The sequence below is a fragment of the Corythoichthys intestinalis genome, chromosome 5, assembly GCF_030265065.1.
Source record: "Corythoichthys intestinalis isolate RoL2023-P3 chromosome 5, ASM3026506v1, whole genome shotgun sequence".
Classification (NCBI taxonomy): Eukaryota; Metazoa; Chordata; class Actinopteri; order Syngnathiformes; family Syngnathidae; genus Corythoichthys; species Corythoichthys intestinalis.
The window spans coordinates 11,728,347-11,752,994 of NC_080399.1; the positions used below are offsets into that span (position 1 = coordinate 11,728,347).

Consider the following 24,648-nt stretch of genomic DNA (forward strand, 5'->3'; position numbering starts at 1 on the left):
CTCAAATCGGAATTCATGCAGCAATTACGTCATCAAAAAGCGAGAGAGACGCTACGGTGGCGGTGCAACTGTGCGTCATTAGCACCTAGCTTGCCTTGAACACGGCTTTTTAGGAAGGGTCGGACTGCTATCGATCCATATACTTTGAATATAAACCTAAACTGGGATTATTTATGTCTGTTATTTGTGTCCTCTTTTTAAAAAGCAAAATAAGATATCCCTGGAATGAGGATGACAGCCAGCATGTGTGGTCATTTGTTTTGATGCTTCTTAGAGGTGAGAATCTTTGGGCACCTAACGATTCGATTACGATTCAGAGGCTACGATTCGATTATAAATCGATTATTGATGACCCCCCCCCCCCCCCCCACTATTAGCTACTTTTAATGTTTTGTACATTACTTACAAAAACTGTAAAAAATATATATATATATTTTTTTTTTTTTTTAAAAAAGGCTTAAATAAACGACTATTTCAGTATCAAGTTAACAGTTAAAAACAATACTCAAATCCCCATACTGTATCAGCAGCTTTAAACTACATTCAATTAATTTAATGTTGTGAATCAACCGTTAAAGTTGTTAAAATTGCTCCCGTTATTCCATAATTTCTCTTTTGTCTACTTTCGACATGTGAAAGTTTTAAAACTATTTTGAAGATAGATTCAAGTCAATATTTTACCGATTTAGGAGTATTTTAGATAAAAAGTTAATTAGGTTTGCTTGGAAGGTTCGCTACAACAGCCTTGCAGGAAAGTCTACTGCTTTAAGATGGCGGCCGTTGACTAACGCCAGCATCTAGCTTTCTGTAGATGTGCTGCTAACGCCACCGAGTCAATATTGCATCTAGTCCTATATAAATATGATATCACCGTAACATTATGTCGACGTACTTTGTAGCAGCTGTCGGCAGCAGTCAGGTATGTTGTTGTTTTTTTTATCTCGCGGCATGAGTTGAGCTAGAGCCGTGAGTTGAGCATTGGCATTAGCCGAGGGGCCGGGTAATGACAAGCATGATGTTTAGCTACTCTCGCTCCGTTCCTCATTGCGTCCCGAAAACCGCGGGGCGCGCTGAGTATGTTTTACTTCCGTTTTACTTGACATACTTAATAATCGGGATTTGGATGTTTGTGAATCGTTCTCGAATCTTCCACGGCCGGATCGCGAATAATCTAAGAATCGGACATTTCGCACACCTCTAATGCTTCTGCGCATGCGGGTCGTCTTGCTCAGCGCTTGTCGGACTGCGAATTAGTGCGCATGCTTAATACTTGAACGGTCTCAATGGACAAAGGCAGTCTGAACGGGCACGCCAAAAAAAACGGATATGACAAAAAATCGGATTTGTGCATTAAGACCTGTAGTATGAACCTAGCCTTATACTCTGGTGCGACTTATATGTTTTTTTCCTCTTTGTTGGGCATTTTATGGCTGGTGCGACTTATACTCAGGTGCGACTTATAGTCTGAAAATACGGTAGTAGTTATTTTTGGGGGTGGGGAGTGGGAGTCCTAGCTACTCGCAAACCTAGAGCACCTAGTCACCCAGGGCCGGTGTTGTGCCGAAAAATAGCCGGCCCGCATGAAATGTCCCCCCTGACGGGAACGCTTATTTATAACGCCTTATTGAGCGTTTATTTTATTTTATTTATTTGTTTATTTATTTTATTATCAAGCGCCCACACGTCACTCGTACAAACAGCTTTTACTTACCAATCGATGGCCATGGAAACGATTTTCTTGTACCGTGAATGTGTTTTATTTTACTCTGCTTGAACTAATAAATATCATACCTGTGTGATTGTCATTGGGATTGGGTCATGAAAACCTGTAGACCAGGGGTGTCCAAACTTTTTGCGATAGGGGCCAGATTTGGTGTGGTAAAAATGTGGAGGGCCGACCTTGGCCTTTACATAGAACAATATATTTAAGCAAATTTTAGCAAGCCGTTCTGTGTGTCACATTTGCTTTATTATTATTTTTTAAATTAATTTAGGGCTGTCAAAATTATCGTGTTAACGGGTGGTAATTAATTTTTTCAATTAATCACGTTAAAATATTTGACGCAATTAATGCACATGCCCCGCTCAAACAGATTAAAATGACAGCACAGTGTCATGTCCACTTGTTTGTTGTGTTTTGTTGGTGTTTTGACATCAACAATGGCGAACTATTAGTTTATTTTTTGATTGAAAATTTTACAAATTTCATTAAAACGAAAACATTAAGAGGGGTTTTAATATAAAATTTCTATAACTTGTACTAACATTTATCTTTTAAGAACTACAAGTCTTTCTATCCATGGATCAATTTAACAGAATTTTATTGTTAATACCATCTTGTTGATTTATTGTTATAATAAACAAATACAGTACAGTATGTTGAATGTATATATCCATCTTGTGTCTTATCTTTCCGTTCCAAAAATAATTTACAGAAAAGTAAAGCATATTTTATAGATGGTTTGAATTGCGATGAATTACGATTAATTACTTTAATTAATTAATTACTGTAATTGAGTAAAAAATTTAATCTTTGACAGCCCTAATATTTACTATTCATTTATATTTAGAAATAATGGCTTCTACAGTGTTTTGGCAAAATATAAAATATTAAAAAATATATCTATACACCGTATTTTTCGGACTATAAATTGCAGTTTTTTTCATAGTTTGGCAGGGGGTGCGACTTGTACTCGGGAGCGACTTATCTGTGAAATTATTAACACATTATGATATCATCGCACATGTTATTTTGGTGTTTTGGAGTGACACTTATTTTGGTAAACTTGTTAGCATGTTGTTCATGCTATAGTTATCTGAATAACTCTTAATAGGTATGTTACGTTAACATACCGGCCACGTTCGCATTTTGTCGTTCATGCATCATGTAACATTATCATACTGTACACTTATTCAGCATGTTCTCTATTGTATTTCTAATATTTTTTATTTTAACCCTTTAAGGTCTGGGCCTATTTAGTCTGATTTTGCATGCCTTTGAAGTTGCCTTTATATTTCAAAGAAAGAATTGTTTACGATGGCCTGGTTTGGTCCCTTTTTTTGTGACACCTTGAACTTCATGTCCAAACTCTTGTTTCCCTCACTGACCAATTATAAATTATCATTTTGGGCTCAAAAAGACCAAAAATTCCAAAATCGTTTCGTCAAAATGTTTAATATTGATGTCCAATTGACAACCAAACATGCGTAACGAACCGTTTTGAAACTTTGTAATATTTATTCAACATGTTAGGATGAACATTCAACCAAAAAAATTTAGAATAAATAGTCTTATATTTGACAATTCAACATAAACAACAGGTATAGCCATAGGCGTTTTTTGCCTTTATACATGCTCTAGTCAAAACAGGTTATATACAGCAGACCAAACAGTGAAGAACAGTGAAAAAATATATACCATCTAACACAAAAAGTGTTTAGAGGCCATCTCTTTAAGAGTTTAGGTATTGCGGCCCATCACCTGATGAAAACTATGTACACACAATCAAGCTTCTTGAACACACATTTATATACACAAATTGAGAAGACTGATTGTGGGAAAAAAATATATATATAACATTGGGGAAAAAAGTATTTTAAAAAATATTTACATTAAACAAGTTAAAAAAAAATTCAGGCATGCCACTCCAAAAACCAGTTTCGTCCAGAGCTACATCACACAGACCACACTTCCATGGGGTGTCGGTCCTCTTTCCACCCTTCCATTTTCATTTCACTTTACTTTCAATGTCACTATAAATGTACATGAAAAAAAGTTAGTATTTATGAAAATAATAAAGTATAAAATAAAAATATATACAGCAATAAATAATAATGGAAGTCTATATGTATGACAATAGAAAGAATACCGTAGCTGAATATGTGCTACATCCCTAATCTTCATATAGAAAGAAGAACACCACAAATTATAAATTCCTGCCTGGGATACACACAGTGCACTTACGACTTTGATCTGATATGCACATTATTATATACACAAACACACACTTATATTGCATCAAAATTAATTTTGTCTTGCAATATCAAAAGAAACGTTTTCAGCATTTAAAAAAAAAAAAAAGTGAGTTGGCTTACCTCTGCTCATCGATGGCGTCACCCACGTCAAATCCGTCACTATCTTTACTCGAGGACTCTTCCGAAGAAGACGATGATGACGAATTTGGACCATCCTCTTCCTCAGGTTGATCAAAAAGCACAATTGCTTGCGCTAAATTTAGTTTTCCGTTCATTCTCAAAGTCACACAAAGTCGCTGCTTGATCCAAACGGCCGTCGCTCGCCACCTCGCTGCTTCAGAACACTCCTCCCTCTCGTTCGGTGGAACCTCGCACGGCAGTTATATTTATTTTTAAAAAAAGACGCATTTTGTGCTTCCATTGTGACTTCGAAAGGGTTCGTTTGATTTGTGTTTTTTTCATGGAGCTTCCGTTTTGAAAAAGGACAAGAAATAATGGAAATATAGACATAAACAAATGATCCATGCAGCGTTTTAATGTTTTTTTGAGAGGACAATAAAACTATAAAACTTAAATGACAATATCTCACGTTTTAGTTGGTCGATTGACTTCAAATAATAACGAGAGTAAACCGCAACTTCCGCACTTTAAAACGAGACCAACCAACGGCATGTGGGTGACGTAATTAAAACGTGAGGGCGCTTCAAAGACGACGTGCGCTGAGGACGCGCCGGCGCGTCCTTCGACTCTCAAGGGTTAAATTGCCTTTCAAGATGACATATCTGTTCTATGTGTTGGATTTTATTAAGTAATTTTCCCCAAAAAATGTGACTTATACTCCGGTGCGACTTTTTTTTTTTTTTTTTTTCCCTGACCCTAACCCGAAAAATACGGTACTAGTTATTTTTGGGGGTGGGGAATGGGAATCCTAGCTACTCGCAAACCTAGAGCACCTAGTCAAACAGGGCCGGGCCTGCATATGGAACTGAATATATAACCTCCACCTTCTGAGGTTTCACTTACCCGTGGTGGTAATAACCGAAAGAAATACTCAACTATATTTATTACAGTACCAGTGTGTTTGTATAGGTTAATGAATTCTGACTTTTGTACAAATTCATGTTACATCATAACCCAATTGCCCTTCTCCCCGTGTTATATTTACAAACTAATTGGGTTGCATTGTGCTCCTGCATTGTGCTATACTAAGACTTTATCATTCCACAAACTAATAATCGGCGTGGGTCGCTTGTAGCTAAATGTGCTTCTTCTTTTACTGCTTTATTCAACTAATGAAGCTCTCTTCCTCTCCATCTGTTGCCAGGAGCTTGCTAAAATGTGAATATTTTTGTTATCTGAGTCAAGTAGAGTTCACGAAGTAAAATGATGTTGCAGCGATAGTGGCAGTGTATGCTCATGTTTCAGCGCTGTTGATAGAGATAGATGTCCAATTCATTTAAATATATGAAATAACCAAAAGGAGCCGCAATGCACCTTTGCTAATTAGCATTGTTAGCAGAGTTAGCAACCCTCTGACACAAGCGTGATGATGATGTTAGTCCAAGTCGGGTCGCCCGTGGCTGTTTGCGCTTTGCACTCCTGTGAACTCGCGAGCTGGCCTCACGCCCAGTCGCTCGCTCGCTCGCTGCCTAAACTTTGCGTTTAAGCCTTTTTCCTTCATCTCCCATTCTTTTACTGTCATGTCGCTCGCTCTCTTTTATCTCGTTTGCATCTTTGTCTTTGATTTTCATTCTGTGTCTCCCTATCTTTGCATGTCATCTGACGCTGCATTTTCAGCCTTTTCCATCCTGCTTCTTGACTTTTTTCCTCTCGCCTCTTCATCCCTTCTTTCTGGTTTGTCAGCTTTCCCCTCTCTGTGTATATGTGTGCTCTGATTTTCCTTCTCCACAACTTGCTACTCTCCCCTCTGTGACATTGCCAGAGCTGCTCACAGGCACACATACACAAACACACACACACACACACGGGCGCTCCCTGGCTGAGATTAGCTGGCCTATTTGAGCCGAGCGACATTGCTCTTAGGGATTGTGCGTGATGATGCATGTGACATGTATGTTTGTGTTTGTGCGCGAGGGCCTCCAGTGGTGTGAAGGGGTGGATTTAAGGCGACCATATTTGTCATGGGACTGCGACGTTAAAGCGAAAATCTATTAATGTCTGCACATAAAACGACTGCAGAGACCATCCAGTTTTGCCTCACTTCCCGCACCTCGCCTTTTTTTTCTTTCTTTTTAAGTCCGGAGGGATGACTTCAATCAAATTACAGCCTCGAGAGAGAATGTAGCGTTCTTTATTTAATGGCGATATCCAGGAGGAATTGCTTTTGCCACTTACTGTACAGCCACTTTTGCTATTCCTTCCTTGATTTTTGATCCGCTGTTGAGTAAAATTCATGCAAGTATCAGCATGGCGTTCAATCTAGGACTTTCAAAGTTATCGCGTTAACGGGCGGTAATTAATTTTTTTAATTAATCACGTTAAAATATTTGACGCATTTAACGCACATGCCCCGCTCAAACAGATTAAAATGACAGCAGTGTTATGTCCACTTCTTACTTGTGTTTTTTGGTGTTTTGTCACCCTCTGCTGGCGCTTGGATGCGACTGATTTTATGGGTTTCAGCACCATGAGCATTGTGTAATTATTGACATCAACAATGGCGAGCTACTAGTTTATTTTTTGTTTGAAAATTTTACAAATTTTATCAAAACGAAAACATTAAGAGGGGTTTTGATATAAAATTTCTATAACTTGTACTAACATTTATCTTTTAAAAACTACAAGTCTTTCTATCCATGGATCGCTGTAACAGAACGTTAATAATGTTAATGCCATCTTGTTGATTTGTTATAATAAACAAATACGGTACTTATGTACAGTATATTGAATGCAGAAGTTGAGCTAGACATTTTCGTTGTCTGTCATTTTTTTTGACTGACAGGGTCATAAAAATCCGGTCATAATCTATTTTTACCCGTCACTGAAATTTTTAAAATGATAATGATGACATATTCAATAGTATTTAGTTTTCATTCATTTTTAATTAATATTGTAACGCTTGCTTGGTGGCGAAAAATTAGACACGGAAGTCGTGGTATTTTTCTTCCTCTTTTTACTCTGCTTACCGCCAACACCAACAAAACAACAACTCCGCCCCCAAAGAAAAAGAGGCAACTATATAGACCCCAATCACCAACGTCACACAATGATCTTAATTGTGGTTGTCAGCCCAAAATCTTCTAAATATATATTAAATGCATCTTACCAGATATAAAATGACTACTACATAGTCTGTGGTGATCATTTGGTGCCCAGATTTCTTGTCGAATTACAGCAGTCCATCTCGCTCTCCTCTATGGGTCTCTCAGAATACGGTAGAACTTCAAGTCTCTCCGTCTATCTTCTCTGTTACTGCAACCACCCGCCACACACGCCTTCACCATTTTGATTATTAATGTTAACGAGCAGAAAAACACGCCGTAATAGGAGGCATGTACGTAGCGGTAATGTGTAAACACGACGAGCTGACACACAATATGGCGGCTCCAGTCAGGGGGGCGGAGTTGTGACGTCATGTGATTGGGGTCTATACACAGGCGGCAATCTAGTCCACCAATTGGATGACGCGCTGGCACACCGGGTGCACCAATAAGAACCTCGCGTTGATGTGTCAATCACGGTGCCGCCGCCAGACCCCGGTGACGCTACAATATTCTGACAGAATAGCCAACGACGTCATGCATTAAGAGAGACAATAGCTAATTAATATGCTCACTCGCCACCCTGTGATCTGGGGTGTGAATTGCAACCTGTCAAAATGATGGACGGACTTCAGTTTTTTCCGTCACCGTTTTTAAAAAACGGTCAACGACGGAAAGTATTCGGTTAACGCGACCCCTGATTGAATGTATATATCCGTTTTGTGTCTTATCTTTACATTCCGACAATAATTTACAGAAAGATATGGCATATTTTATAGATGGTTTGAATTGCAATTAATTACGATTAATTTTTAAGCTGTGATTAACTCAATTAAAAATTTTAATCGTTTGACAGCCCTAGTTCAATCATTTTGAAGTGAGAGGCCCCTCCCAATTCAAATGCATTGAATGTTTATACAGTGACTAAAAGTAATTTGAATTTACAGCAAAAGGACAAAGTGAGCTCCACTTCACAAATCAGTCCTTCAAAAAATGTCTAGTTTCTAGTTTACAACACTCAAAATAAGACAAAATCCCTTTAAAAAAAATACGTTTTTTTGTATTTGTGGTATTTTTTATTTTATTTTATATATTTATTTATGCTCGTTATAGGTAAAAAATAACTTCTTTTAAAGTAGTGCCACAACGATTAATCGATTAACTCTAGTATTTAGTTCGAGAAAAAAATATTCGAATTAAATTTTGCTGCCTCAAGTAATCGTTTAATTAAAGTGGCTTTGTAATGGTTTGCTTTGAAAGTGTTTACCTTTAGTTTTATTGATATGGGTGAATACACTGCCCTCTAGTCTGCCTCATTTCACATAGCTGAATCCAGCTGCTCCCTGTTAAGACCAACATCAGCTAAGTTTTTGTCTGAGCTAATGTTTTTTTAATGCATTCCTAATTTAGTTTAAAGGTCTATTTAGCCGTTTTTTGTGGGAATATGTGTTTAAACTAGGGCTGTCAAAATTATCGCGTTAACGGGCGGTAATTAATCACGTTAAAATATTTGACGCATTTAACGCACATGCCCCGCTCAGATTAAAATGACAGCACAGTGTTATGTCCACTTCTTACTTGTGTTTTTTGGTGTTTTGTCACCCTCTGCTGGCGCTTGGATGCGACTGATTTATTGGGTTTCAGCACCATGAGCATTGTGTAATTATTGACATCAACAGTGGCGAGCTACTAGTTAGTACAAGTTATAGAAATTTTATACTAAAACCCCTCTTAATGTTTTCGTTTTAATAAAATTTGTAAAATTTTCAATCAAAAAATAAACTAGTAGCTCGCCATTGTTGCTCATGGTGCTGAAACCCATAAAATCAGTCGCACCCAAGCGCCAGCAGAGGGCCACAAAACACCAAAAAACACAAGTAACAAGTGGACATTACACTGTGCTGTCATTTTAATCTGTTTTGGCGGGGCATGTGCGTGAAATGCGTCAAATATTTTAATTACCGCCCGTTAATGCAATAATTTTGACAGCCCTAATTACGATTAATTAATTTTTAAGCGGTCATTAACTCGATTAAAAATTTTAATCGTTTGACAGCCCTAGTTTAAACTTTTTGTTAAGAGCATTGTAAGATGGTGTCACAGACCCGACAGAGGAGGACCACAAATGCATCGCGTTTTCAACAATTTATTGACAAGAACAGCAAGTCAGGCGAAAAGATGGCAGCAGTACAGACAAGGGCGAGGCAGAAGTCAGGTTTCCAAATGCAAAAGGCAGGTCAAGTTACCAGGGCAGGAGAGAAGGCAGCAGTCGGGCAGGTTCAGATTCAGCAACGAGAGTCAGATTCAGAGAGCTAGGCAGGCAGGTAACAGGCAGGCAGGTAACAGGCAGGCAGGCTTCGCAGACAGTCTGACAGAGTGGAAGTGAAAATCTGGCCTTTAAATACACAGGTTGATTGCTGAATGCAGCAGTGCTATTGGCTGGGCTGTGAGTCGGTGAATTGAGGACAGGTGGGGATAATTGAAGGCAATTAGGTAATGCTGCAGCAGGGGCTGAGGCCATGACACATGGATTGGCGTTTTATTGCATTGAAACTCGTGGACCTTTGCTATGTTAGTTAGCCAATTGTTCTTTTGTTGTACATATATCCTCATTTATTTATTCTTTAGAGGCTCAGGTCAGGTATTTTAATTTTTTATGTTCCTTATCCGATTACTTGATTATTCGAACTAACTAGTTCATCGATTAATGGACTACTAAAATAATCGATGGCTGCAGGCCTATTTTAAAGAAATGTTTACTCATTTTTGAAATGGATTTTTTTCTAGTGAGCCCCATTCGACTCTGGAGCCTCAAGTTGCAAGCCCCCGATTGGATGTCTATCATAGTCAATGACACTGGAAGAGCCAACCCTATATAGAATTTACAGGAACAACAGTCTATAAATTAACTAAGAAAAGACCACAATGAGGCTTTTTCTAAACTACCGTATTGGCCCGAATATAAGATGGCCCTGATTATAAGACAACCCCCTCTTTTTCAAGACTCAAGTTTGAGAAAAAACTTTTTGAACACCAAATTAATTTTTATACAGAAAATAATTACAGTGCATCTGAAACAAATGATTATAACAATATATTTGAGAGGAAAAGCATGTTATTTTGCCTCATTGAAATCATAATATCTGAACATTTAAATATGTAAACTAAAGTGCAATCACATTCGTAAATGTATGGCTTCTGGTTTTTGGAATGTAAGTAAACCAATCTATTGTGATAAAACAACAAAATTGCAACAACTGCATTAACCATCAAAGTGAAGTCTAACTGTAACTGTAGTCTTGAAACAAATCTAAATAGGGAAAAACATTGCAATAAAATAATGCAAACTGGTTAAACTTGAGAGTAGCACAGATATGTCATGACAGAACATCGCTTCAATGATATCTGGCGCCATCTAGCGTCATGAATTGGTATCATTTCTAGACCGCGAATATAAGATGACCCACAGTTTTTCAGTGTTATTTCAATGCAAAAAAAAAAAAAAACGTCTTATATTCGGGCCAATACGGTGATATACATCCAAACCATTTTGACTGGGAGGTCCTCCCAGTTCTATGGTTGTCAATGGTAGTAAATGAGTTAAAATGGATTAGACGTCTATCACCGTCAGTGGCAGCCAATGACTTCATAAAGAAAATTAAAGTTGGTGCTAACCAAGCAGTATAATTGAGGACTTACAGGACAATAACTAACTGAAACTGAAATAAAAATCTAAATTCAGACTTGCGTGAATTGACTCAAAAACCCTTAAGAATGATTGCTTAAAAATCTGCGTGGGTGCAAACGATGAAAGACGTGGCGTGGGTTCAGTGTATCTTATCTCATCATTAAAGCAGATCGCTAATGATGCCTAATGCATTTGATTTTTTTTTTTTTTTGGACTAAGCATCCAAAATGAATGTTACAGTACTTACCGCTCGATACACCAGGGTACTTTAAAACATTCTGTTTGCTCAAGGTGAATTTAATGAGCTCTGCCAAGCGCTTGCATCTTTTTGTCAAATAAAGTGATCTGCAAAGACTGTAGGAAGTGATAATGAGAGAAAGATGAATTAGGGCGAGTTTTCAGGCATGCTCCCCGCGCGCATTGTTACCGCCGTATAAAGTCGTGTGACGTTTCTCATAGTTCCACCCGCAGGGACATGCAACCTTGTGTCGCCGTGTCAATTGTGACATTTCTACCGAGGCTGCTCATACTTGATATTCATAAAGATTTATTGACCTTCTCTCTTACAGCAGCGTCTTTCCCGCGCACTCGTGTGCGTCATAAGCAACATACTGATATAGTATATTTTTTTATGAGACACTTCAGCAATACAGCCGGAACTTCGCAGTAGTTTTATGCTAGTATTCCCCAAACATATTGGGTACAAGACCACATAGAAAATCATGTTTTTCCTCATTTTATTGCACGTTGAAGGCAATCTTGTCTCCACTAAAGTAGTAGTCAATTTTTTTCTTCATCTTGTGGAGACTAACTTCGGAGTCCTACTGTTATGCCATTCGCAAACTGATTGTCCCGAAACTTGCTAGCCAAGTAGCTATGGATGGATCCTCGGAGCCTGATTTTTTTTTTTTTTTTTTTTTTTTTTTTTTTTGTATCATGGCTGATTTTTAATTGCGGTAGGTTAAGACCATTGTTGTTAATAAGGGCGTTACAGTATAACAGCGTGACTAACGGCTTTATTTTTTTCAGCAGTGAGTAATCTAATTACCGTATTGGCCTGACTATAAGACGGTGTTTTTTGCATTGAAATCATACTGAAAAAGACGGGGTCGTCTTATATTTGATGGCGCCAGATATAAGGGCTGTTGTGTCATGACAGATCTCAGCTACTCTTCCCATTCACGACGCTAGATGGCGCCAGATATCAATGAAGCGATGTTCTTTCATGACAGATCTCAGCTACTCTCCCCATTCACGATGCTAGATGGCGCCAGATATCATTGAAGCGATGTTCTGTCATGACAGATCTCAACTACTCTTTCGTTTAACCAGTTTGGATGATTTTTTTGCAATTTTTTCCTTATTCAGATTTGTTTCAAGACTACAGTTGCAGTTAGACTTCACTTTGATGGTTAATGCAGTTATTGCAATTTTGTTGTTTTATCACAATAGATTGGTTTATTTACATTTCAAAAACCAGAAGCCATTCATTTACGAATGTGATTGAACTTTAGTGTACATATTTAAATGTTCAGATATTAAGATTTCAATGAGGCAAAATATCATGCTTTTTCTCTCAAATATATTGTTATACTCATTTGTTTCGGATGTACTGTAGTTATTTTCTGAATAAAAATGAATTTGGTGTTCAAAAAGTCTTTTTTCAAACTTGAGTCTTGAAAAAGAGGGTCGTCTTGTAATCAGGGCCGTCTTATATTCGGGCCAATACAGTAATTACTTTTCTCATCTTTGCAACGCTGTTATTGTTACTATTGTAAAGGCGTGCGTTACTATGCGCTACTACGTTGGTTGAATGACGTGAGAAAAGTCTGAGAGACACGGACTCACGGAGAGAGCAGAGCGGGAGTAGGGAGGAGGGACTGGAGTTGTGACACCGTTGCAAACTCGATGCTAGGTGGCTCAAATAATAGCTGACTGTAGCCGATAGCCTACAAACCATGCCCACATGATGCTACTGTAGTTATCAAATGTATGTAGAACTAGATGCGAAATGACAGACTCGACGGCGTTAGCACACGTATAGAGCACTAGATGCGAAGGGATTCTCGCCGGCGTTAGTAAACAGCCGCCATCTTAAAGCAGTAGACTTCTCAGGAAGGCTCTGTTGTAGAGAACCTTTCTAGCGGACCTAAGTAACTTTTATCTAAAATACTCCTAAATCGGCAAAATCTTGACTTGAATCTATCTTTAAATAATGACACAGTTTTAAAACTTTTACATGTGGAAAGTAGACAGAAGGGAACTAATGCAATAATGGAAGCAATTTTAACAACTTTAACGGTTGATTCACAACATGAAATGACTTCCAAACATAGCAAAGGTTACAATCTAGTTATCGCAATATCCGCAATACCCCTGTGTCTAGATAAGTATAGACTAAAGAATTGGGCTAAGGCCTATTGTCCCAAAAACCCTTTGAACTTCACATAGTACAGTAAACAAATTCTTTCCGCCACCATAACAACAGCTGGCGTGGTTTGGAGGGGCGTACTTGTATGAGGCGTGGTTGCAGTCAGACCCATTTCGCCTTAATTCAAAAAAAAAAAAAACAACAACAACAACATGAAAACTAACACCAGTTACTTTGCCAAGTAACTATTTACGCTTACATTCAGGTAACTGAGTTAGTAACTCAGTTAATTTTTGGGAGAAGTAATTTGTAACTGTAATTAATTAATCTTTAACAAATTAATTAATTAACAACACTGGTTAAGAGTAGTGTTGAACCGGGACCATTTTTTCACTCCTGATACCGATTCCGCAACCTAACTGTGCCAATGCCGATACTTTTGCCGATACGTATATTAAAAAATAAAGAAGAAAGGGGTTAAAAGTAAGAACAAAAAATATATTGAACGCCTACACTAACTATGAATATGTTGGTGCTCTTGTTAGCTAGTCGTATTTCCGGTTGACACCATGTGGGAGGGCCTGTTGACCAAGGAGAAAGAGGGGGAGGGGTCAGAAAGATAAGTGATTGGGAAGGCTGAAGTGTACACAAATCAGCCATGTGAGGTGAAGAACCCAGTATTTGTGTAAATCCCTTGTGAGTCTGGATATGTTGGCATCCTATTCTATGCTGCCTGATCGCTAATCCTGACACCGAGTTTCTCTACTTGAGTGTGTCTAATTGCACCTAGTACATGTGATAGTCCTGCAGATGAGTGTAAATTCCGCTCGGGAGCCGCCCCAGGGCCACGGCCCTTCCCCAGCCAATCAGGGTAGAGAAAAGCCCGTGAAGCCCATCCCTCCTTCTGCAGCACCAGCAAGAGGGCCAACGTCATTTGCCTGGCACGGCCAGACGGTTGTCCCTGTATTTTTCAAACACTGCGAGAATTGTCTGGGACCCAGCTCCTTAATGACCTCTCGAGGCGAACGAAATCATCCGTCCAATCAGGTTCGATTATTTGCGTTACGTGTTCTTAAGGAGCACCGTCACTCTTGCGCGTCGGAAATCGTCTCCACAACAACACAGATGGCGAACGGGAGAGCCGAAATTATGTTCCAATCCACGGTGAAATCAGTTTTAAATTACCAGAAACAAATCGACACAAGTCATTGACAACAGTCTGTCTCGCGCTAGCCATGTTGAATAAACTTCGCCATTCTTTATTTTTTTTGCGCTGATACCGATTCCGCTACTTTACTGTGTGGTATCGGCGTTTAGAACGTTTTGAAAACATACATAATTTTTTTTTAATCCTCTTAGTTCTAAACTACTGGCTTGAATGTAAAATAATTGCTATCATGGCTTGGTCGGATGCTCTCAGAGGCCAAAATGTTATTGTAGCAGCAAATTGAGCTATGTCACGTGATTAGTCATAGGGAGGAAGGAACATGCTTTCAAGTAAGCACTTCAAAGTAGCATGCTTCCAAGTTCATCGGTCAGAGGAAGCTAGCTGATGTGGAAGCGAGACCGTTTTTTCGACCAGCAACAGCGGCTCAACAGCAGATTACAGCAGCATTACAAAGTTCAAAGACAAAGTCGTCCTTTTGTTGTCTCCTGCGTTAGACTCATCGTTTGCCTGACTTTAAGGTGCGTGTTTTGGAATATCGCACCAATAGTTGTTTTTTTTGTAATGCTTCTTCAATTTGGTGTCAATCCTGATGCTGGTATTACGTCCACAGTCAGTGTCATAATACCACGCTAGTAAATTAGCTTAGTTCACGTGATAATCACTTATGCTAGTAGATGACACATGTTTGCTAACCTGTTTTGAAAATGAACTGAACTAGTTTATTGTCATCCAAAATGATGATTATAATTGGTCAGTGAAGAAAACAACAGTTTGGACATTAAGGTTATGTTGTCCTGAAGAAAGGGACCCAACCAGGCCATTTGTGACCTTTTTTTATTTTATTTTTTTTTTTTGGAATATAAAGGCAACATAAAAGGCATGCAAATTCGGACAAAATTGGCCCGGGTTTTAATATCGAATTGGGGCCCTCTCTGATACTGGTATCGAAGCAACACTAATTACGAGTTAGCCAGTCAAGGACATGCGTGCTCTTCATCTTAGCCTGTAATGTGCTGTAGCACACTTGTGCTTGTTTTTCTGAGACCATACTGGATGTCTTCAGTTGTGAAAAGATGGCTCTTCCATCACTTCAATTCGCCCTGCTTTGCCACACTAACAATATGTGCACAATATGGGAAGTAAATTAATAGACCATCTGGACGCTATGCTGGACATTTATGTCCACATCGCTCCATTTTTGGACTGCGCTGAGTTCATGCAAATTTAATGATGCTTCCCGAGGGTGGAATTTTTTTGTGTTTCTCGTTTCCAGTTGGCAATACATTAATACCTAAACAATACACTGTTAAAATCAAATTATACCTTTTGGCTCTATCTTTTCCACTTTTAGCCAATAGAAACCCATGAAAATTATGTTTTTTATCTATTTATTGGATTGAATCATACAGTTATTGCAAAAAGGGTTTAATGTTGTACTCAAAATTCAAAATTTGTAGTTTTTTTGTGACCGATCGTTCGGTCATTTATCAGGTTTTGGATAAGGAAGCAAATTTCTTGCAATATTCTTAGTTTTTCAAATATATCTGATATCTACTTTCCTCTTTAAATTAATTTACTGTAAGCAATAGACGTCAAATGCATTTGAAATGGGATGGTTGGAATGCTCAGTACCATTCACGGCGCTAGACGTCCATTTTGACTGGGACGTCACAGTCAAAATGGATTGGACAACCATCACTCCTATGTTAGGTATGGTTTCCTTAGTTTGATTGTTGTAAGTGGTCATATGCCAAGATTACTATGTGCTCAATAAATAAAAACAGTTAATTTCAAAGCAGATCTAGTTTATCTCCATCAGTGACTGCCAATGAGTTAAATGCCAACAACCCTTTACGCACCTTTGCCAACAGGTCAGTGTAATACATTCATACAGACCAGAAATAATCAGAAATATTTTCACAAATACAGTAAATGACACTAAAAGCTGCAGTCATATGAGTCCTTCTTCTAAGAACATAAACAAATATATAGGAGGGATGACTGTGAGATACTGCGCCCACTAAGCGCAATATATGAAGTTTATTTAAAATACAGTATTTTGGAATATTTGCCAAATGATTTACGAGTAAACCTTCACCTCAGAAACGTTCACTCTAAGGCTCGTGTAATAAAAATTGGCTAGGTTCATTCCCAATGTTGTCAGTAACGCGTAAAGTAACGCGTTACTGTTATCTGATTACTTTCTTTTAGTAACGAGCAATCTAACTCGTTCATTTTTCCAAGCCAGTAATCCGATTAAAGTTAGTTTCCTTAGTGCCTGTGCGTTACTATTTTGTAAAATGAAGAATACTGTAGTCAGTAATTAAATTACTTTTTTTAAGTAATCTGTGACAACACTGTTCATACCGCAGGTCCTAATGCATGAATCTGATTTTTTTTATTTGTGCTGCCTCAAGTGAGGCATCAACTTGATGGTCTGAATGGGAAAAGTCACATAACAGTGGACCATATCAAATCCATTCGTATGTGGTTAAAATCCGATCTGGGCCACATTTTTCCAGAATGTGGTTGCGGTCTGAACTGTCAAGTCCCCCAAATCGGAATTCATGCAGCAATTATGTCCGCAAAGAGCGAGAGAGACAGGGCGCTTCGGTACCGGTGCTGCTGTGCATTAGCGTTGGCGGCTAGCTTGAACGCGGCTTATGGGGAAGGGGCAGTTTTGGCAACAGTCATCAAAAAAAAATAAAATGAGTTGAGGATAAGCCTGAAAATGTTCGGTTTTCTCTATGCTCCAAATGAGCAATATTTCAAGAGTGCTTACACGGTCGTCATTCGGGGCAAATTGTCCGTATATGTGTGTGCGCGTCACGTGTACTCATTTGTTTTGATGCTCCTGCACATGCGAGTCAGTTTGCTCAGCTAATCTTGGACTGCGAATTACAAGTCCCTGACAAAAGACTTGTCGCTTATCCATTTTGTAGAAACATTTGCTAATAACCTGACTTTTATTTATTCAATTGGTTTCAGAAATGGCTCATACGAAAGCTAAGACCCTCCCAATTGATGTTGAATGTACAAAATATATTTGTTTCACTGAAATAAGATTTATCATTTAATGTCATAAAGGTCAAATTTTGGCTAGACTAATGTTTTGTCGCCTACAGAAAGTAGTGTGAAAATTGCACAAAAATGTACCTCAAATACAAAAATATATGTTACATAACATAACCGAATTAAGTAGTGTTGCTGTGAGATCCGAATTGAATATTTTGTATGACTTCCATGGGCTTGAAGGACTGCATCCATGCGGTTCGGCAAGGATTCATAAAATTTATTGATGAAGTCATCAGGAACATCAAAGAAAGCAGTCTTGCATGCCTCCCAGAGTTCATCAACATTCTTGGGTTTCGTCTTCCATGCTTCCTCTTTCATCCTACCCCAGACATGCTCAATGATGATCATGTCTGGTGACTGGGCTGGCCAATTCGGGAGGATCTTGATCTTCTTTACCTTGAGGAACTTTGAGGTAGAGATTGAAGTATGCGATAGAGCACCATCCTGCTGCAGAATTTGTGCCTTTTTATGGTTAGGAATGTAAGAGCCAGCTAAGATTTGTTGATATTTTGGATTATTTATGTTGTTTTCCACCCATTTATTATTAAATGATAAATCTTCTTTCAGTGAAACAAATATATTTTTGTACATTCAACATCATTTGGGAGGGTCTTAACTTTCATATAAGCAATTTCTGAAACCAATTGAATAATTAAAAGTCAGGATATTAGCAATTGTTTCTACAAAATGGATAAGCGACAATACTTTTGTCAGGGACTGTAGTGCGCATGCATGATACTTGAACAGGCTCAATGGACAAAGGCAGTTTGAACTGGCACACCAAAAAAATACAGATATGAGAAAAAAAAATCGGAATTGTGCATTAAGACCTGTGGTATGAACCTAGCAGTTGTGTATGCGTGTGCACCATAGAGCGCTCGTAAATTTTTTTTAAAATCTGTGATAAAGGATATAGTATGCCTGACAGTGCTGATCCATATTTCTTTCAGGTGACGTCATCGTGTACGTAAACGACATCTGCGTTCTGGGCACCACACACGCCGACGTGGTCAAGCTCTTCCAGTCTGTGCCCATCGGCCAGAGCGTCACCTTAGTACTCTGCAGGGGCTACCCGCTGCCCTTCGAACCTGAAGATCCCAACGCCACAACCGGCAGCTCCATGACGCCCATCGGGATGGAGCATCGTCCCCTTGTGGTCAACGGTCGCAACAGCTATGATCCTTATCTAGAGTATCTGTCCCTGAGCTCTCAGCTGCCCGCTCAGGCTTTGGCGCAGGCTGGGGTGTCCCACCCCGGGGACACGCACCTGGACGGCTCTTCGCTGCCGCCCACCACGCCCGGCTCGGCGTCTGCGCTCACACCGCACGATGACAACGTATCCATGGCATCATCGGGTACGGCGGGCGTTGCCGGGGCGACCGCACAGCCGGCTGAGCTGCTGACTGTTACCATGGTGAAAGGAGCGGAAGGATTCGGGTTCACCATTGCAGACAGTCCCACTGGTCAGCGAGTCAAACAGGTAAAGTATCACAAATTCAGTAAAGTTTTGATTAGACTCAGTGAGGACTTAATAGTCTGAGGCTAACGTGAGGTTGCGCTAGCAGGTGCTGGATCCTGGCTCGCAGGCAGCATCGGGCCTGATCGAGGGCGATCTGATCCTGGAGGTCAATCAGCAGTCGGTGGCGGCGGCCGGACACGGACGTGTGGTGGAAATGCTCAAAGAGTGTCCTGTAGGAGCTGAAGCTACATTGCTAATTCAGAGAGCGGCAACAGGTGGGACACAAAGTTTAACTGATTTACTGCTATTGAAAGCCATAGAATTGCGAGGGCTAACAGTGAATAATCACTTTTAAAAACAATTGACTGCGATAGATGTCTAATCCATTTTGACCTCTCAAAATGGGTTGGACATCTATTGCCCTCATTGGCAAGTAATGCATTAATAAAGAACAGTTAGTTAATATAAGACGGTGTTTTTTGCATTGAAATAAGAGTGAAAAAGAGGGGGTCGTCTTACATTACCCATTCACGACGCTAGATGGCGCCAGATATCATTGAAGCAATGTTCTGTCATTACAGAGCTCAGCTACTCTCAAGTTTAACCAGTTTGCAATTTCTTATTGCAATGTTTTTCCTTATTCAGATTTGTTTCAAGACTACAGTTACAGTTAGACTTAACTTTGATGGTTAATGCAGTTATTGCAATTTAGTTGTTTTATCACAATAGATTGGTTTGTTTACATTTCAAAAACCAGAAGCCATTCATTTACGAATGTGATTGCACTTTAGTTTACATATTTAAATGTTCAGATATTAAGATTTGAATGAGGCAAAATAACATGGTTTTTCTCTCAAATATATATTTATAATCATTTGTTTCGGATGTACTGTAATCATTTTCTGTATAAAGATTAATTTGGTGTTCAAAAAGTCTTTTTTCAAACTTGAGTCTTGAAAAAGAGGGGGTCGTCTTATAATCAGGGCCGTCTTATATTCGGGCCAATACGGTATTAACCAAGCAGTATGATTGAGGCTTTATAGTCAACCTTTCCATATCACTCTGCTTCAGAGGTGTTTTAAATGATCATTTTCAGTTATTCAGAATGCTCAGCTGTTATCCAACTCGACAATTTGGTTGTTAATTAAAAGCATGCTAAAATATAGACTAGTGCTGCAACGATTAATCGATTAACTCAAGTAATACGATTAGAAAAAAGATTAGAAATAAATTTTGCTGCTTCGAGTAAATTATTTTAATTGAAGTGGCGTTGCAACGGTTTGTTTTGAAAGTGTTTGCATTCAGTTTTATTAATTTGGGAGGATACACTGCCCTGTAGTGGCAACAGTGGATATGAAATTTGACTCATTTCACATGGCTAAATCCAGCTGCTCCCTGTTAAGACCAACAAAAGCTAGGTTTTTGTTTGAGCTAATGTTTTTTTGTGTTTTGTTTTTTTATGTGTTTGAACCATTTGTTAAGAGCATTGTTAAAAAAAAAAAAAAAAGTGAGCATTTTATTGCATTTAAGCTAGCGGACTTTTGCCATGTAAGTTAGGCAATTGTTAATTTTTTGTACTTATATCATTTATTTATTTTTTTATACCATTTGAGCTCCGCTCAGGTATTTTATTTTTTATGTTCCTTATCCGATTACTCGATTAGTCGAACTAACTACTTCTTTGATTAATCGACTACTAAAATAATCAATAGCTGAAGCCCTAATATAGACATATATCACAAAATACCATTGTTTTCAAGTATAAATGGCCATCAGATGCAGAAGAAGGCAAGAAGCCAGTCACATATTGTTAGTTATCAAGTCGATCCACTTCAATTAGCATTTCCAGACAACTTTGTCAGATTCAATTCAGATTTAATATCATAAGACTTGCAAAAAAGATGACTATTTGTTTAACATACTTTAAATTAAAACAACGTTCATTTTGCTGTTATTGAAGCTGATGCTATGGCTCAACCGATATATCGGCCGACAGATATGTTGGGCCGATATATGGACTTTTTTTCAACATATGCCATCGACCGATTAACAACAACAACAAAAAAATCGGCCGATTAGCAAACAAAAAAATAAGCCGATAAAAAAGGATTTTTATCAGGCATCTGTGTGGGCAACTGTGGCCGCCGTTGACTCACAGTAGTACCCCGGAAGGACCCTGTAGCAGTTTGAAGATTTTTTTTTATCTTGTATGAGAGAATATGCAATGTTGCTTTTGCCTTTTAAGGTATTTGCTGGGTGATGCTTTCACTCCAATTGTAACTTGTAGCATTAGCGTAGCATTCACATTAGCATTAGCTTTAGCATGGAGGGCATCCTCATAAACTCTCACTTGTTTACATCTCGTTGTGACGTCCTGGTCGGTTTAATTTTTTTGAAAATAATACATTGTTCTTGCTGAGTGTGTATAATTATGAAAAGAAGTGCTGCGTTCCTTGGTTTGGTAGCACTAGACCGAATTAATCTTTTAAGTCTGAGGTCATCATTGTAAATTTGAAGCTGTCGAAGCAATTTTTTTTTAAAAATGCCGTTATAATTTATGTGCTTTTTTTTAAAAAGTATATCGGCAATCGGCTGAAAAATGTTTTAAAAATCGGCATTTGAAAACCCTACATCGGTCGACCTCTACTTCTTAGTATGCCATGCTAACCACGCTAACAGCTAACTCGGCTGTTGCACAGTTCACGGAACTATTTAAATTGCCGTAGCTGAATCAATGATTAAACAAAAAAGGATAATTTGTCAATATGTTGTCACTTATTATTGCTGGACAATGAATTAGGCTTGAAGAATCTATTTTAACTATTTTTAAAAAGATATAAGACACTTAAGTTCTGATATTATACCATACGTGAAGAAAATCTACTATTTGACAACTCGTAAATCAAAATAGGTATGTTAGTGCACTCATAAGTCATAACTGGTTGATCTCAAGTCCCTTCAGCTACTAAAGTGAAAATCCAGAAAGTAAAAGGTCATGACGACACTTCAGGGTGCTGAGCAGAAACGTTCTTTGGTCTTCATCCCTTTGGAAATATGAACAACCTCTGACCGAGGACTCTTCAAACTGCAGGCTTGTTTGATTTTAAAAGGTCAAAGATTTTGGAGCAGAGAAGCTACAAAAAGCGTTAAAATGCATTTGACAACATGCTATGACATGGCAAGAGAAGCATTCATTTTAGTGAAAGGACACTAAAATTCCTTGGTGCTGAACTCCTTGCTTGCGTTTGAGGAGTCAATCTACATTTCGACTAGTTTTAAAGAAGTATTTTTTTCCCCCCACAATTACTATAATTAGGATACTTTTATGAGTTAGCTGGCAGTGCAGTGTGCATAATGTCAACTTTAAAGCTATAGTTCACCCTTACGAAATTACCAGAAGAAAACGAGAATAGTAATTATCTGGTTGTTATGTATAATCAGGATTTCCATTGATTGGCCTAACTTTAGAAAATACGTATAATTATCTTTCTCGGTGGCCAATTGTATTCAAAGAAAAAAACCTTTTTTTCTTTTATTATCCGTGCCGAAATTATATTGATATCAAACAATAGAAAAAGAAAAACCTTCATAAAATGTATAAAGTATTACTGATGAAAAAGTGCATTTACAAAACCCTTGACTACAAGGATATTGAAATAGATAAGATTAAAAAATAAATATTAGTAGTCCTGCTTCATCTGATGTAATCGTACCAATAGACATATGAAATATGGTTAAACAGTTACAGTATGTAAATTGAGAGCATCGGTAAATTGTTGGATGGTTGTTAGCTATTCTTGACAGAAGATAAAGAATATATGCAAGTTTTTTTTACATTGTCTGTCTGCGCGTGTTGTGCTGCAGTTTGCGTTCAAATATTTGTTGCTCAAAGTGTTATACCACTGTGACACCGACGCTGTTTGTTAGCATTTAGCTAAATTTGCTTTTCCAAGGCAACGCTAAGTGTGGTTGTTTTACATACACACAACGTTTAATTCAAATTTTTTCTATGTTAAGAATTAAAATCAAGTGCACCGTCCAATCTATTTGACCTGGGAGGGCTAGACTTGAAGGACCACTACCAGGCTTCCCAGTTCAAATAGATTGGATGTCAATTGCCATTACTGGCAGTTAATGAGTAAATGTTGGATATCGAATACAGGTAGGCCCCGGGTTACGACGTACTCGACTTTCGCAATCCACTCGTTTTCTTTGGGGGGGGGGGGGTTGTCACATAAACAGTACCTTATTGTACCTCACATTATCTTATTTTTTACTTTATTAATATGACGCGTTCTATCCTCACTAAACGTGAAGTTGGTCAGCTTTACAGACATCAAGCAAGGCAATTGTGCTTTTTGAAGCTTTTAACTTCTTTCACATTTGACAATTTGTAAAGCTGTAATTAGAGTTGTTCCGATCATGTTTTTTTGCTCCCGATCCGATCCCGATCGTTTTAGTTTGAGTATCTGCCGATCCCGATATTTCCCGATCCGATTGCTTTTTTTTGCTCCCGATTCAATTCCAATCATTCCCGATAATTTTCCCCCGATCATATACATTTTGGCAATGCATTAAGAAAAAAATGAATAAAACTCGGACGAATATATACATTCAACATACAGTACATAAGTACTGTATTTGTTTATTATGACAATAAATCCTCAAGATGGCATTTACATTATTAACATTCTCTCTGTGAGAGGGATCCACGGATAGAAAGATTTGTACTGTAATTTTCGGACTATAAGCCGCTACTTTTTTCCTTCATTTTGAACCCTGCGGTTTATAGTCAAGTGATTTATTTTGGTTAATAGGTAACACTTTATTTGACAGGGTCATAAGATCGTATAATTATGACATGGCACAATCATGGACATTACTGAATGCTTATGACAGATGTCATCAAGTGTCATCCGGCAAATTATGTCACTAACTCCATTCATTTCCAGCTTGGATCTTTTACATCCATTCAAAAGTGAGACAATTTGCCGGATAACACTAAATGGCATCTGTTATAAGCATTCATTAATGCTCATGACAGAGTCATGTCATAATCATGATGGTCTAATAGCGTCACTGTCAAATAAGCTGTTACCAAATACCATAACTAGCAATTAATGAAACAACTGGAACAGTAACTGAAGACATAATTAGCACAGAACACGAATTTTGATTGTTATTTAATCTGTAGTGCTGCAATGCATGCTAGGAGGCATGTTGGACAACAACAGTGTTGACAGCAGGTGGCATCAGACTTTGACTGTCTCCCCCAAGGGAGCATTGATAGCCAAATGAAGCTTCTTGAAGCAATGAAACTTCATTTGGTTCATTTGGTTTTATGACAGCCGTATGATGCCGCTGTCAAATGAAGTGCTACTGGTTAATATCTTTTGGTGTAAATATCCAATAATACAGTGAGGAAAGCTGCGGCTAATAGTGCAGTGCGGCTTGTGTATGTACAAATGCCGTTTTTGTGCCAAATTTGGTGGGGGGCGGCTTATAGTCAGGTGCGCCGTATAGTGCGAAAATTACTGTAATTCTTAAAGGATGAATGTGACTTTGTATATTGTGACTAAATATTGCCATCTAGTGTATTTGCTGAGCTTTCAGTAAATGGTACTGTAGCCATTTAACTGTTCTGACCAAATGCATGATGAGAAGTGCAACCATGACTGTGCGTAGTGGCAC

General features: G+C 38.4%; 1 protein-coding gene across 9 annotated transcripts in view; it reads left to right on the forward strand.

Moving 5' to 3' along the window:
• LOC130916723 (membrane-associated guanylate kinase, WW and PDZ domain-containing protein 2-like) overlaps nucleotides 1–24,648 on the forward strand; it is a 368,356-nt gene that overhangs the window by 274,396 nt on the left and 69,312 nt on the right. For all 9 annotated transcript variants that reach the window (XM_057837639.1, XM_057837641.1, XM_057837640.1 and 6 more), the window contains exons 10-11: nucleotides 18,449–18,978; nucleotides 19,064–19,232. In XM_057837639.1, the coding sequence (XP_057693622.1) occupies nucleotides 18,449–18,978; nucleotides 19,064–19,232 (699 nt within the window). The remainder of the gene's footprint in view (nucleotides 1–18,448; nucleotides 18,979–19,063; nucleotides 19,233–24,648) is intronic.